The sequence below is a fragment of the Pleuronectes platessa genome, chromosome 6 (assembly GCF_947347685.1).
Source record: "Pleuronectes platessa chromosome 6, fPlePla1.1, whole genome shotgun sequence".
Classification (NCBI taxonomy): Eukaryota; Metazoa; Chordata; class Actinopteri; order Pleuronectiformes; family Pleuronectidae; genus Pleuronectes; species Pleuronectes platessa.
The window spans coordinates 22,549,082-22,562,853 of record NC_070631.1 but is presented as its reverse complement, the minus strand read 5'-3'; the positions used below and the strand labels follow the sequence as shown (position 1 = coordinate 22,562,853).

Below are 13,772 nucleotides of genomic sequence, written 5' to 3'. Positions count from 1 at the left end.
GAGAGATTCTCTCAGAAGAATTAAAACAGTGAATTTAAAGAAAGCTACAAGACACTGTTATATTTATTCATAGATAGCAATGTGGTGAATATTGAGTTTGACAACTTGATCGCTTCATAAATTTTGTGTCATAAAATGAGAAGCAGATAATCAGGGTATGTGTGAAACTTTCTCGACGTCAGTGTCAGTGTGTGTGTGTGTTGGTGTGTCAGTATTGGTGTATGTGGTCAGTTGCAGGTCCAGCAAGCAGCTCAGGCTCCTCATTCTTCTTCATTAGTGCTGACTGCTGAGGGGCCTGCCTCCTCTTCCTCTCTCTCTCTACATCTTTCATCCTCGGTCCATCTCCATCCCTCTCTTCCATTGCCACTACTTTCCTCACTGTAGCACCCATATTTCCATTCTCGCAATTTTATCCTCCTGATCTTCGCTCTTTTCTACAAATATCTCGCTTCTGGACTCACGCCTCCCCCCATCTGGCCTTGTCTTATCTGTCTCACTCTTTCTTCTCCATCTTTCTGCCTCACAAAGGCTCCTTCCCCTCCATCACCCCTCGTCTGGCTCCACCTCTGTTCTTCAGCCTTTCCCCTCCCCCTATACTTCCCTTAATATTTCAGTTGCTAGTTTGTTTCTTCACGTTCATTACTCTGGTATATGTTCATGTAATGTCTCTCCACTTTGCTGTAATAATATTCAGTGGTGGTCTGACACTTCAGTGATATATTTGCTTGTACGTGTAAGGTACACAATCATAAGGTGCACGGGCAGTGGGATGAGCACATTGTCTATAGCGTTAGCTCAAGTGCATGTAGGACTCGTCCAAATCCAGTTTTGCTACTTTCGTGGTGGGAAAAATGGTCGCTGCAGCAAGCAAATGGTTCAAAAGGTTTGTATTTAGTTTCTTGATTATTCACGAGTGTGTGGTGGGTGTAACACGTAATAGACCAATCAGAGTATACGCTCCCATTCCCTTTAACAGTCAGGTGCATTTGCCCCATGACCGACTGATATTCTAAAGATGGATTTGTCACATAGTAATAAAGAACGCTTCCCTGCAGAGGAAATGTATCTCCTTCTGCGCAAAGTGGAAGTGTACAAGAAAATGTATGTGTATAACGAGCATCAAGTATGTGTGTTGTACAGCAGTCCCATTGCCCTTAAAACAACAGTGAAATACTACAGCCTAGACTTTAGACCAGATTTTGTTGGTCTATCAGGGATTCACTTTCCACAGCTTCGAGATGGGCTCTTAGCCATTTAAACAACATTGGAGCTGGATGGGAAAACTGTGACAGTCTGACACTATCAAAGATGTTGTGTATGGCGCTGCTTCGCTCTGCGGGTAAGATAGAATCCTGAGACTTTGGGCTGAGAATAGAATAGATGCAAGACCCTGTCTTTCCAAGGCAACATCAATCTGATGCCATTTGATGATTACTAGGTAGTTTTTTATCAACAGGAACAAACTGCATACATATTGATGGCTAGAATGTAAATAAAGCATTTTAAATATTTACTTTCTAGCAGCAGAGGTGTTTAAATCAGCATAAAAATGAGTGTATTGTGCTTCGAGCAGTAACCTCTGTAAATCAGTCTGCAGTGATTCTTACAGTGTCTGTTGTCACAGCCGCTTTATATACTTTATGAAAAGTTTCTCGATCAGGTCTTTAAATCCCTGCAGCCATCTGAAGGCAACAGAGTAAGACATGTTGATAAATTTGATATGAAAAGTGCTATGTCAAAGCACAGTGGCACTACACGCAGCTGTCTGTGTTAAACCTTTTGATAAATCTTGGGGAAATGACACCAGGCTGCCACAGAGTAAACCCATACAACACCACATACATCAGATTGGTCCAGGGTGACTTGGTATTCTGTTGGAAGATGTCAGATTACAGCGGCTCATCAATCCTGTGCATCCTTGCCTCCTCACTAAATTTGTTTTAAAGCAACAGTATTATCCCATGTTTTAATCTTGAAATGCCCTCCATTGCAATGCTGTTGTGCCACATTTCAGGGTCTGATGTGACCGACAGACACATGTGACAGAGTGATCAGATAAAAAGGCTTCATCAACAATTTATTTTATTTATTTCTATCATCAATGTACATGTTCATTCAATAAAAGCCCACACCATCTGCCACTAGATGTTCGCATGGTCATGCCACGCTGCTCTTGGAGAAGCCTTTTCAGGTTGTTGTGCAGTCTCTGTTGTGCGTCACTGGGATTACCACAGCTGTGATGAGACCAGTAGTATGACTGGTTAAGAATGAATGTATTGATCACCACACCCTCTTTTATAATCCAACTCAGCCAGTCTTTCTTGAGAGGTCCATTGTCACAACCTCCTCCACCGTTACCTTGTTGTTGTCAGTGCTGATGGTTGCATCGCCCTCACAACCATGCCAACATAAACACATCCATCCCCCTTATCTAAGAGTGTCAACATTGTGTGTATCTACAGAATCTCTTTTTTGTTCTTCAATACAAATACTAGTCCTTAGCCCTCTTTTTGTATTTTTTTCTTCAGTAAGTTTGTCTATATTGTTTTCTGTCAGCAGTGCAGCTGAGCTGCTGTGATCTTTGTACCAACATGACTCCTGTTCAATCAAGAATAAGATGGAAGGTAAAAGAAAATCAATATCACCACTGTGATTCACTGGCTTCGCAAAAATCTGTGTGCATTCAGATTGGCAACAGATAGAGATTTATTATCAGTGTGTCAGTATTGTCAATAGGGGTTTTCTTTCCAAATGGACTTATCAAAAGTTGATGAAACTATTTTCTCTTTCTTCCCATTTCTGGCGTGCCATCCACAGGGACTCGTACTCATACAATAAGTATTCCTCAGAAGCAGCACGCGGGATCCTGCACTTTGAAGGTGTCCCATTTCGCATCACAACAGCGTTCGGAAAAATTGCTATAACATCCTGCAGTGGGTACATGTGATGCTCCCCTGCTTTAACTTCAGAGCTGTCACGCTCAAATGTTCTGTCCAGCCCCTCCGGATAAACATAACTGAGAGGGACAGATTTCTCCTAACACCTCTCACTATAATCCAGCTCAGTACATCAACAACACCAGCTCTAAACATGTCACATAGCCAACAAAAACTGAACATTAACAGCTTCACAAGGGATTCATTGCAGGACTGTCATATTGGATTTTGTTAGGCCATAGTAGTGGTACCTCATAACTGCTACCCGAGCAGAAGGTGTTATAATAAAAGGAGTCTTTCACCTTAAGGAACTAAAGTCAGCCAGATGTTAAATGTGAGGGATACATTTCTAAATTCTGCCACTGAGAAAGCTCCATCTTGACACAGCACATAGGAAATCTGCAAAGGGGCCTCTGATTGGCAGCAGTGATAATTGATCATCCTTTCTGCTATCTCACTAACCTGTAGCCCTGGAATGACAATGCTGTCAACTAGGGCTGCACGATATGGGCAAAATATGATATCCCGATATTTTTTGGCTGAATGGCGATATACGATATATATCTCGATATTTTCTATAGAGTGGGTTAGATGGTTTTTTTTAAGTCAAAAGCCACATGTGAGACGTTGCAAGCACTTTTAATAAAACACAGATCAGTATGACTGCAACATATATCAACATGTGATTTTGTATAGTCATTTTCACCAGAATGGAACATGGAACTCTGGCTGGCACATGTGCCAAGTGCAAGAAAGGTAAATTGAATGAACACATGAACACATGAACAGAACAGTTTTTATGCTTCTTAACAAAATAAATAAAATCTTTAAATCTCTTTGACAAATTATGTGGTGCCAACATCTAACATTGTGTGAAATAACAAATATATTAAATAGTTTTAATTAAATGAAAAGGGTTAAGATTTTTCTTCTCCTACAGCTGTGCAAAGAACAAGAATGTAAACAGAACAAAATTACCAACAGAACAGGCCAAAAAAACGTTTCTCATTTGCAGTGCTCTTATATTTTACAGGTTTTGTGCAAGGAAAACTAGTCTATCAACCGCCTCAGGCTTCAGGGATGCCCTGTGACAGTTGACAATGTTGCCGCTGCAACTGAAAACCCTTTCAGAAGGGGAACTGGTTGCTGGTGCGCAAAGGTACTTTTTTGCCAGGAGGCTCAGTGCTGGAAAAATATCGGCATGCATCTTCCACCATTGGAGAGGATCTGTGTCGTGGTCGATGATAGCTGACTGTAAGTAGCTTGTAAGCTCACTTTCAATCGCCTCCCTCTGTGTCAGCCTGGTGTTGGTGGCTGTGCTCTGCTTGAAGAAGCTGGCCAGTGACTTCTTCTTTGTGGATGGTGGTGGCATTCCTGGTTCCTCTGGCACAGGGCCAGCCGGGTCCGGCTTACCGCCGCCCAAATCAGCCTGCAAGGCCTCCACCTCCAACACAGCTCTGTGTTTCAGTGCCTCAACTCTTTCACCTGGGATGTATTGGACCCTGAAACGTGGATCCGCAAGTGATGCCATATCCAAAAGGTCACTTGTGTCTGGGTCAGCATACTTGGCATTAAGGTAATCCAAGATTCTGGTCTTGATCGACCTACACAGCTCACTATCATCCTCTTCCCGTATTAGGAGACTTGAATTGAAGAGGTGTAGCACAGGCCTGACGTAGGAGAGGGTGACATACTCTTCACCGGAGAGAGCGTCTGTGAAGTCATGAAGGGGCTTCAGGACTTTCTGGACTGCCTGCAGGACCTCTACGTCCTGCCAGTTAAGGACAAGATGTCTCGACTTCTTGTCAGCAAACAGGACTTTGGAGAGGGCTGCCTCTTGCTCCAGGACCCTGCTGATCATCTGCTGTCTCGATCCCCAACGTGTGGCTGACTCTGTGATGAGCTGGTGAGTCGGTAGACCCAGCTGAATCTGCACCTCAGCCAATTCTCTCCTCCGTTTCCAGCTATAGGAAAAGCTGCTGACAATTTTCTTGCACAGCGCAATGCACCTTGTGATGCGGTGATCATCCATGCCATGTCCTGAAATAAAATTGTTAAATATTTTAAATCATTTACTTTTTCATTTAACCTTTTAATTTAAACAATGTCTTAGAAACCTGTTAAGTAGAGTACGCCGTGTTATTTTATTTTGTTTTTGTATTCACTTTTTCAATTGTGTGTTCATGTTCTTTAATAGAAAACATTTAAAATAAAAGTATTTAAAAAATGTAATTCTTCTTTGATTTTTATTATCTAAAAAAGGAAGATCACCTGTGTTTAAGAGGGAGGTGTGTGATTTAGATTTATGTCAAATTCAAACACCATTTAACTGTGTGAAAAAGTTGTTATGGCAAACAACCGTTTTAAAGCATGCACACATTTTCTCTTCCCTGTAACTATTACTTTGCCATTGTACTCACCAATGGCCAAATGAAGTCGGTGACCAAAGCATTGCATCCTCAGCCATTTTAGCAGTTGGGCCGCTTTAACAACGTTGCTCCCGTTGTCGGTGGTTATGGCCACCAGCCGCTTTTCCTCCAGCTTCCAGTTTGAGAGCGCATCCTGCAGGGCTTCAGCGATGTGCTCTCCGGTGTGATCTTGAGGAAAGTAGCTGGTTTGGAGGCACGCCGACTCCATTCTCCAGTCCTCGATAAAATGAACTGTCAATGACATATACGGCTCGCAGGTCCTACTGGACCACATGTCGGTAGTGACCGCAAAATATTTTACTGTTGCGAGCCGGGCTGTCAGCTTTTGCCTGAGAGTGGTGTACATCTCTGGCAGCACTTCTTCAGAGAAATAGTTTCGATTTGGCAAATTGTACCTTGGGTCCATTGTTCGGAGCAACTTTTTGAAACCATCCTGGGCGACCGTTGCGACCGGGACCATGTCTTTTGCAATGTGGTAGGCTACCGCTTTAGTGATCTCACGCCACTTTGCGGTTTTCTTGTCATATGGCTCACCACGAGTGAAGGATTCTTGCAATAGACATTGTTTTGGGGCAGCCGCAGAAGATGCTTTCGCGGTCGGTGATGCAGCAGCAGCAGCACAGCCACGGAGTTTCACACATTCCTCGTATTGCACTTTGTGCCGCTGCTGCAAATGGTGGAAAAGATTGGTGGTGCTTCCACTTTTGGACGCAACTGTTTTGTTGCATTCCCTACAGATGACCTGCAGCTGCTGCTCATCTTTTTTTTTAAAACCAAACCATTTCCATATGATGGAGCCGTTGTTTCTCCTTTTAGAAACAATTTCGTCTCGCTCCGCCGTCTCGTTTTTTTTATCGGGATCCTCCATGCTTGATTTGTTGTGACGGGGTGGTGGGGGCGGGAACGACGCGTCTTTGCAATCGGCACGTTCGGAACGACAGAGTGGGAGGGGTCGTGGTTGCGCTCACAGTCTCCCAAGGCAAACGCAGACGCTTGAGGCGAAACTGACCATTTTAACGCATATATCGATATAAACGATATTGTCAAATCTTGTATCCCCGTGGAAATTATATCGATATATCGTACATAGCCGATATATCCTGCAGCCCTACTGTCAACAACTGAACAACCCAGCAACCCCGCCCTTGATATCGACCACTGTTCAAGGATATCTGCTATTTACCTGACTTCTTCCACGAAGCACCACAAAGGAACAACAAGTTGTGTATAACGAGGTGTTCCCAGGCCAGTGGAAGTATGTAGTCCCTCCAATGAGCTCTGGGTCTACCTATGGGTCCCCTCCCAGTTGGGCAAGTCCGGTTAACCTCCAATGCTTGCGCCCAGGAGGCTCCTGGTGAAATGACCAAACCCTATCAACTGGCTCCCTTTAACACTGGATAGCAGTGTCTCCACTCAAAACTCCCTCCAGATGTCCAAACTTCTCACCCCATCTAACGTTGAGCCTAGACACCCTACTGTCTCTGTATGTCAGCCCTGTCCTGCCTCTTGCCCAGTGTACTGACCTCTGTCAGACCTTTGGCTGAGGTCAGTCAATGCAGTAAACAAAGTGATGCCAAGTTCTGATTTGACAGTATGTAAGCTATCTTTTTAGCTCTTGCTATAGAGTGAAGCAGAAAACATAGCTCATCTGTCAATTTCAGTAAATGTTCTCTGACTCCGTCACAGTTACTTTGTTGTTAGATCTGTTTTTACCATTAATTATCTAGACTGAAGCGGCCTGTCAGATTTACATCTTTCCCGCCAGCTGTGTGCCTCCTGGTCCATATAGTTGTTACCGTTCACACAGTCAGTTCTCAGTTTCAGGTGCATTTGTGTGTAAGTAGCATGTCGTTCTGTCTCTCCTGTAAGAACCGATCATTCACTTTATAGTGTTTGTACCTGTCACTCGGAATCTTTTGCATGACAACCACATAGATCGACAGCAACTAATAACCAATAATCTAAAACATATACACGTTTACTTTTTTACATGACAAGGCATAAAGCAAAAAAGTGAATCAAGACAGTTTCAGGTATACAGAGGTAGAGGTGTTTTGAAATCAGTTTCTCAGTCAGCCTGCTGGTCCTCAGCACTCTCTAAACTTTTTTATATTTTTTGCTTTGGCTTTTGCTCGACTCTGATCCTTCCTCCTTCTCCATCTCTGTGGTTCCATTTCAGCATCTCAATCTTCAGTCCGACAGGCAGCTTTTAACTTTAGGAGCAGCTCCCCGGGTATTAGCCCCAAAGCCTGCTATGTCTGTACTCCACAGCAGGGCTCCGGATATATACCTGTGAATGTGTGTACGCATCAGTAGTTGGCCTTGCTGAAGGGGAAAATAACAGCATTTAAAGATTCAGAGGTTTAGACTGCTGAGCAGATCCCAGCCTTGCTGCAGCTCCACATACAGTATATCTGGGAGTGGACACAGTGTATACCAGTCGACTATACCAGTTTCCTCTCTGTGTTGGTGTTTTCACTCTCACCTAAACAGAGTCTATTCTTTATTTCTCTGCTCATATTTTGTCTTTTGCTTTCTCTTTTTCTCCATAGTGAACAGAGACTCTGACACTGATTAGCATCAATGCCGGTCTCTCTCTGAGACTGGCGCTAAATGACTTCAGAATCTTACCAGGTGTACAGACGATATGTACATGTATGTGTGTGATGTTTATGTTTCTGCATCTGAGAATGCAGATGAAAGACTAGTTCATCCCCCTGGACCGGGCAGTGTGTATGTGTTCGAAGTGGCAGTGCCCATGTCAGGCTCAGTCTCCCAGAGAATAATGATGAGAGGTTGTCTGCTCATTCTCTGCAGACTCCGTGGGGACCCCCCCAGCCCATTTGCCATCAAACACACATGCACACGTGGAGATGTTAGCGTAACTCAGCTGGAAGACTCCTTTGACATGTAGGCCTGTTCACTGACCTGCTGTGACACTGATCAAAACATATCACAGTTGTGTCTGTGAGACTGGAAACATAACACAGTCCCTGGAAAAAAATAAGCCTCAAATTAAGACCTTTTGCACACAAGCTCAGAAGTCATTCACCCTCAGAGGTTTTCTTCTATCATTTAACTCCTAACGTTGATTGAATGAATTAGCAGCAGTTTCCTAATACAAAATTTAAGAGATTTAAACTCAATTAACCGTTCATGTGAACATGAAAACACTTGGCTTAGAGCACACATGTATTACAGAGAGGAGCAGCAAACCCTGTTTTGCTTTGTTAAGAGGACATGGTAGAACATCACAGTATCATAGCCCCTTCCAGTTTGTTGGAATCAAACATCTAGCACTTAAAATATTGAATATGACAATTAAATATGAATAACTTAACATGAAAACCATCATTTCAACATAGTCCTAGATCACACTTTGATAGAGACGAAAAGGAAAATCCTCGAGAAGAAAGTGCTGAACTTTGAAGCTCACTTCAAAGGTTGATAAGGTGAATTTTTTAGGCTGGGATGAATTATCTATAATAAAACATAAACCAAAATACTGATTAATGCAAAGTCAAGAGTCAGTAGAAAAACAAAACTATTTATATTTATGATCTTTATATTAGCAGTATTAATATTGATATAGTATAGTATACATCATACCCCAATCGGTGCTCATCTTGGAGTTCACTAAATTTGAGGCGAACTGTTAGGAAATATGCAAAATGTGCCAATTTCATAAAAAGTACAATACTTTTGATCTTTTCATACTACTGAACAGCTTATACTAGTTCTATCAATTGAGATTGTTATTTTGTCTTTGAAAGTGGTTTGCTCAAGGTGATGGGTTACAAACATTTTTATTGTATCTTCCTTTCATGAACAACTACTTGGCATCTTTTTAGGTTATCTAATAAATGCAGCAGAATCAAAGTTGGGCAAAGAAACGCAATTATTGTGACAGATATTGCGAATGAAATATGGATCAGGATTTTAGCTGGAATGGTACCGTGTGGAATGTGGATTTCAAATGAATCCTTAATAAAAAACAGTAATGATGTTAATGTGATTTGCAGCTTCCCCCCATAAAAAAAGTTATCAGGGATACCCAAACTCACTGTGACAGCTTCTAAAGACAGAAAATGGAGGAAAAACTTTATAAACTTTCAAATTGATGGGGTGAAAGTAAGAGAGATGCCTTGGGGGCCAATCAGAAGCAAAGACCTTGATGTGTAGGTTTAAGCAGACTGCAATATAGCAAGCTATTCACGCACCCCCCACACAAGCACAGTGTATGATCTGCTGTGCTCTTTTAAAGACGGTCTTCAAAGCGTCTTCACTTCAGTCCTTGTTATCTCGCACTAGCTAATGTGAGAAAGAAATCATTTTTCACTCTGTTGCGCACACGCACGCAAGCACACAAACACACACACACGCGCACACACACACACACACACACACACAGACACACATACACATAAAGAGCTTACTCATTTGGTTCTCAGAAGTGGACAAATACAAGAGCGCAAACAGGGGGTCAAAACCCATGTATATAAATGTGCGTTCTCTTCCGCATGGAGTAATACAAGGCATATACAAAGGCTCAGATGATATTGACAGGGCACACACGTACATGCAGCCTCACTCACAAGCACTTTACATTAGCGACAACAGAGGAATCAAGTTTCGGCGGCGAGCTGATTATCACATGCTGTATTACTGTATGCCAGGGGAAGCCTCAGTACCCCTGAGCAATGCGGTAGAGATGTGAGCTGGGAGCAGCATGAGGTAGATTAATACGTTGTTTGGGTGCATGATGAGCAGCTACACCTTCAAATGCCTCTACTGTAAAGACCTTGGAAGTACAGGCTTCCAGTATCCGTTCCTCCAACTTCCCCCCCTCCTCCTCCTCATTCTCCTCCTCCTCGCGATTTTTCCTTTAACTTTCTGTGAATTAATAACTCAAAACTGCTGCAATGATGCAAATACTTGAAGAACTTGTCTTTGCTTTTGAATAATACAGCAGCAGGTCCAACTGAGGAAGGTTGAGCACTGAAAAGTAAAGTACAAGGGCTAGGTTTTACTGAGTGCATGCATAAGAAGGGCTCTCTATGTTGCAAATAAAACTACACTGCTGAAGAGGAGAATCATCAGACACGTCAAACACATCATAAGTTAGATATATAAATGAGAATATTTAAAAACAGTACTGAGTTTGAAAAGGGTTTCAAAGAAGTAAAGTTTAGGTTACTGTTCCCCTTCGTTTCAAACATTTATTTTACTCCTCAATCTTTATTTGTACGTGTTATTTTTTACCATCTCCAGTTTTACATTTCTTATTTTTCTGGTGGTGGTGGTGCATATCAGCACCCTGAGCAGAGCCTCACGCTTATATTCAGTGTGTGTTATTATCTGAATCTCTCTCTCTTTCTTCATTCTGGTAGCCTATCCAGGAACTTCATGTGCCTTCCACCCCTTAAAACCATCGCCCCTCTTTACATTGCTCAAGTGAAATGGCTCCACCTCTGATTGGAGGTAATGTAATGGGGGAACATGATTATTCCCACCCGTTTACCACACTGTGATGGACTGAAGACCACACAAACACTGTGGACACACCTGTCCCCTGCCCATCACGCTGCTGGTAAACCAATAACACCACAGCCTCACCTCCAAGAGTTAACGCAAGACCGAAATAAGTTAATTTACCAAGCGTCTCACATGGAGCAGCCAGCTGGATTGCTTTTTGTTAGCTCTCCTGGACACATTCAGTTGTGCTTCTGGTAATGTTTATAGGGGATGCACTACTTGGCCCCACCACACACATAGATTGTATTGGCAACTTGGTGAGAACACGGAGCAAGGGGGGAGTTGTGGTCGGAGGGAGGCTGGTGGACATAGCCAACAAATCAGTTGTTTTGAATTAAGATTCTGGTGCAACCAGCCGTGGATGTCATTTATATATTAATGACGCTTACAATAGAATTGACTCACTTACTGTTGTCTTTCCTTTATTTATATATTGTTTTTATTGCTTTGCTTTTCTTATCTCCTTTTATTGATAAATAAAATGATACTATATAAAACATGGCTCTCACGCATCATATAAAGTATGTCTTCTTTGCTGTGATTAGGGACTTGGTTAAAAGATGAGGCTTTGCACTTAAAATATTAAAATATACATATAATGCAAAAAAACATAAAAAGTCTGCAGTGCAAGCATTTTGGTTTCACACCCTCCTAGAATTCTAATGGTGAGAATGCTGATACAGCCTCATCTGACTGGATGAGCCTCTCTATTATTGACACCATTTTTCTTCAGTCGATAAGTTAACTAACTACTCACACATTAATAGCAAATGTCTGGTTTTAAAAAGAGCTACAGTGCCCAGGGAAACTTTAACTGAAGACTTATTTTATCAAAGCCTTGAATGAGTTTGCCTTGACGAGGTGGCACTGGTAGGAAAACAAGGTTGACAGTGCTGAAAAAAAGCATACTTTTACAAATGTTCAATCTGAAAGCTGATTTAAATGACAAGGCTGTTGTTGCTAAGTAAAAACCTGAAGGGGCCGCGCTCAAATCCCTATTAACCAGATTTTCCCTCCTTTACTTGCACAGAATTATCTCTAAAAGAATATGACCTTTTCTTTAACATCAAAGAGACAGCAGCTGTGGAAATAAAAAACATTTCTCCAATATGACATTATTAATTCTTTTGTAAGAAAGTTGCAACTCAAACCAAAATAAAACTCAAACACACTTTCAAATCTGTCACCACCACTGATGAACAATAGTGAAAAACAACCTACAAAAGTGGAACTTTTCAATCCCACAGTTAAAATACGTTGTCTACTGTATTTTTTTTTTCTTCTTTTTAAGCATTTTTCTTTTATTGGGATTTAGCCATTATATATTGACAGTCTTTGCCTCCCCATGTGCAAACCTTACAACAAAAAACAAGACCCCTGCAGACACCATTTTGGAAGGGCACCATCGCTGCATCCTGGGGTTAGTGTCACCCAAGACTATTGTCATTGGTTTAAAGAAATACAAACAAGTAAGAGCAGTTTTTTCACCCGATAGCAGAATGATAATGAGTGCAGCCAGACCTCGATCCAGCTCTGACACAGCACTGTGGAGATATGTCAGTGGCCATGTGAGACTAACATTGTGTTGATGTTGCGTATTGTAATTTGGAATCACTGGTGTGTGAATCACTGTGTCTGATATAAAACGTTGGGATGGGGGACCAATATAGCAAGTTATTGTTTGTTCTAGTTTTAATGTGAATGGATTTTGACCTATTGCTTAACATTAGGACTATTATCTCATTAACTTCTCTATATAAATTTCATGGGCTGCAGTAAAATACTAAACAGTGTGTGTAATTAAAGATGTGTTTTTTGTGCATAGATTCTGTATTTTTCCCATCAGGATATAATGATGTCTATGGTGATTGTGGTGATGACGGAAATTATATGTACTTTTGAGTAAATCTGTAATATATTTACTAGGGCTGTGAAATGATTAAAATTTTTAATCAAATTAATCACAGGTTTCTATGGATTAATCATGATTAATCACATTACCGATTTTTTCGGAATATTTTTGTGAAAACAAGATTTATGACATTTAACTTTTCTTTTGTGCTGCAACTCAGCAGTTCTTCAGCAGTTATCATTGCTTTTCCATATGGAACATTAATATAATCTTCATCCTAAACAGAATTCGGGTTCCTTAGCCATTGTGTGGTTGAATAAAACTTTTTTTTTTAAATTAAACAGAAATTATTTGAGCTTCTTAGCCATAGGATGGTTGACATTTTTTATATTTTTTGTCACACAACCATTAACCACACCATGATACAATCTAATGCCTCTAAAGGCCCTCTTAGCTACTCGGTCTTTAGCCAGTTGGTGAGGCAAACTAACTTGTTCAAATTCTCTGACAGTAAAGCTGACCGCTTCTTTTGCACAATGTGTCCGGCGAGTGAGTCTGGTTTGTCGCATTCCACTTGAACGCCCCTCGCCAACCAACACATGCTTCGCGTTGCGGTGGTTAGGCGGGTATTGCTACGGTGAAACGATAACTTCTCGCAGAGTGTGCATATCACCTTGGTTTTACTGAATGTTCGATCTTTGTTTTTTTGGAACACGATCTTCCCGTCCAGAAGGTCCTCCGGTTCATCAGAATTATCCATGTTGTTTGTTTGTTTGAATGGCAGCTGCCGTCTGACTGCATTAGAGCGGCAACTAGTGCAGAGGCGGCGGAATTGGAAGGTCCTTCTGCGCATGCGTTAAATGCGTTAAAAAAAAAAAACGAATTAATCCTGTAATTTAATCATAACGCGTTAACGCGTTATTTTTCACAGCTCTAATATTTACCTTTATCTCAGAAAAATCCATTGACGTTCATCAACAATTCTGGTCCTTCACTATTGACCATATGATGTGATACACT

At 41.6% G+C, this 13,772-nt stretch overlaps 2 protein-coding genes across 2 annotated transcripts in view; both read right to left on the bottom strand.

Annotated features, from left to right (window-relative positions):
* Nucleotides 1-3,559: 3,559 nt before the first annotated feature.
* On the bottom strand, nt 3,560-6,233 carry LOC128442295 (E3 SUMO-protein ligase ZBED1). Its single transcript, XM_053424689.1, has 2 exons — nt 5,357-6,233; nt 3,560-4,976 (listed from the first exon to the last, which is right to left on the bottom strand). The coding sequence occupies exons 1-2, from the start codon at nt 6,231-6,233 to the stop codon at nt 3,964-3,966; spliced, it is 1,890 nt and encodes a 629-aa protein (XP_053280664.1). The 3' UTR covers nt 3,560-3,963.
* A 249-nt stretch (nt 6,234-6,482) lies between these two features.
* LOC128442711 (MICOS complex subunit mic25a) overlaps nt 6,483-13,772 on the bottom strand; it is a 51,479-nt gene continuing 44,189 nt past the window's right edge. The window contains exon 8 of the mRNA XM_053425277.1: nt 6,483-7,655. Within this exon, the coding sequence (XP_053281252.1) occupies nt 7,602-7,655 (54 nt within the window). The 3' untranslated portion in view covers nt 6,483-7,601. The remainder of the gene's footprint in view (nt 7,656-13,772) is intronic.

Coding starts and splice junctions, on each gene's coding strand:
- LOC128442295 (XM_053424689.1), bottom strand. CDS start 6,233: ATGGAGGATCCCGATAAAAAAAACGAGACGGCGGAGCGAGACGAAATT. Junction 4,977..5,356: donor CCGACTTCATTTGGCCATTG/GTGAGTACAATG, acceptor ATTTTATTTCAG/GACATGGCATGGATGATCAC.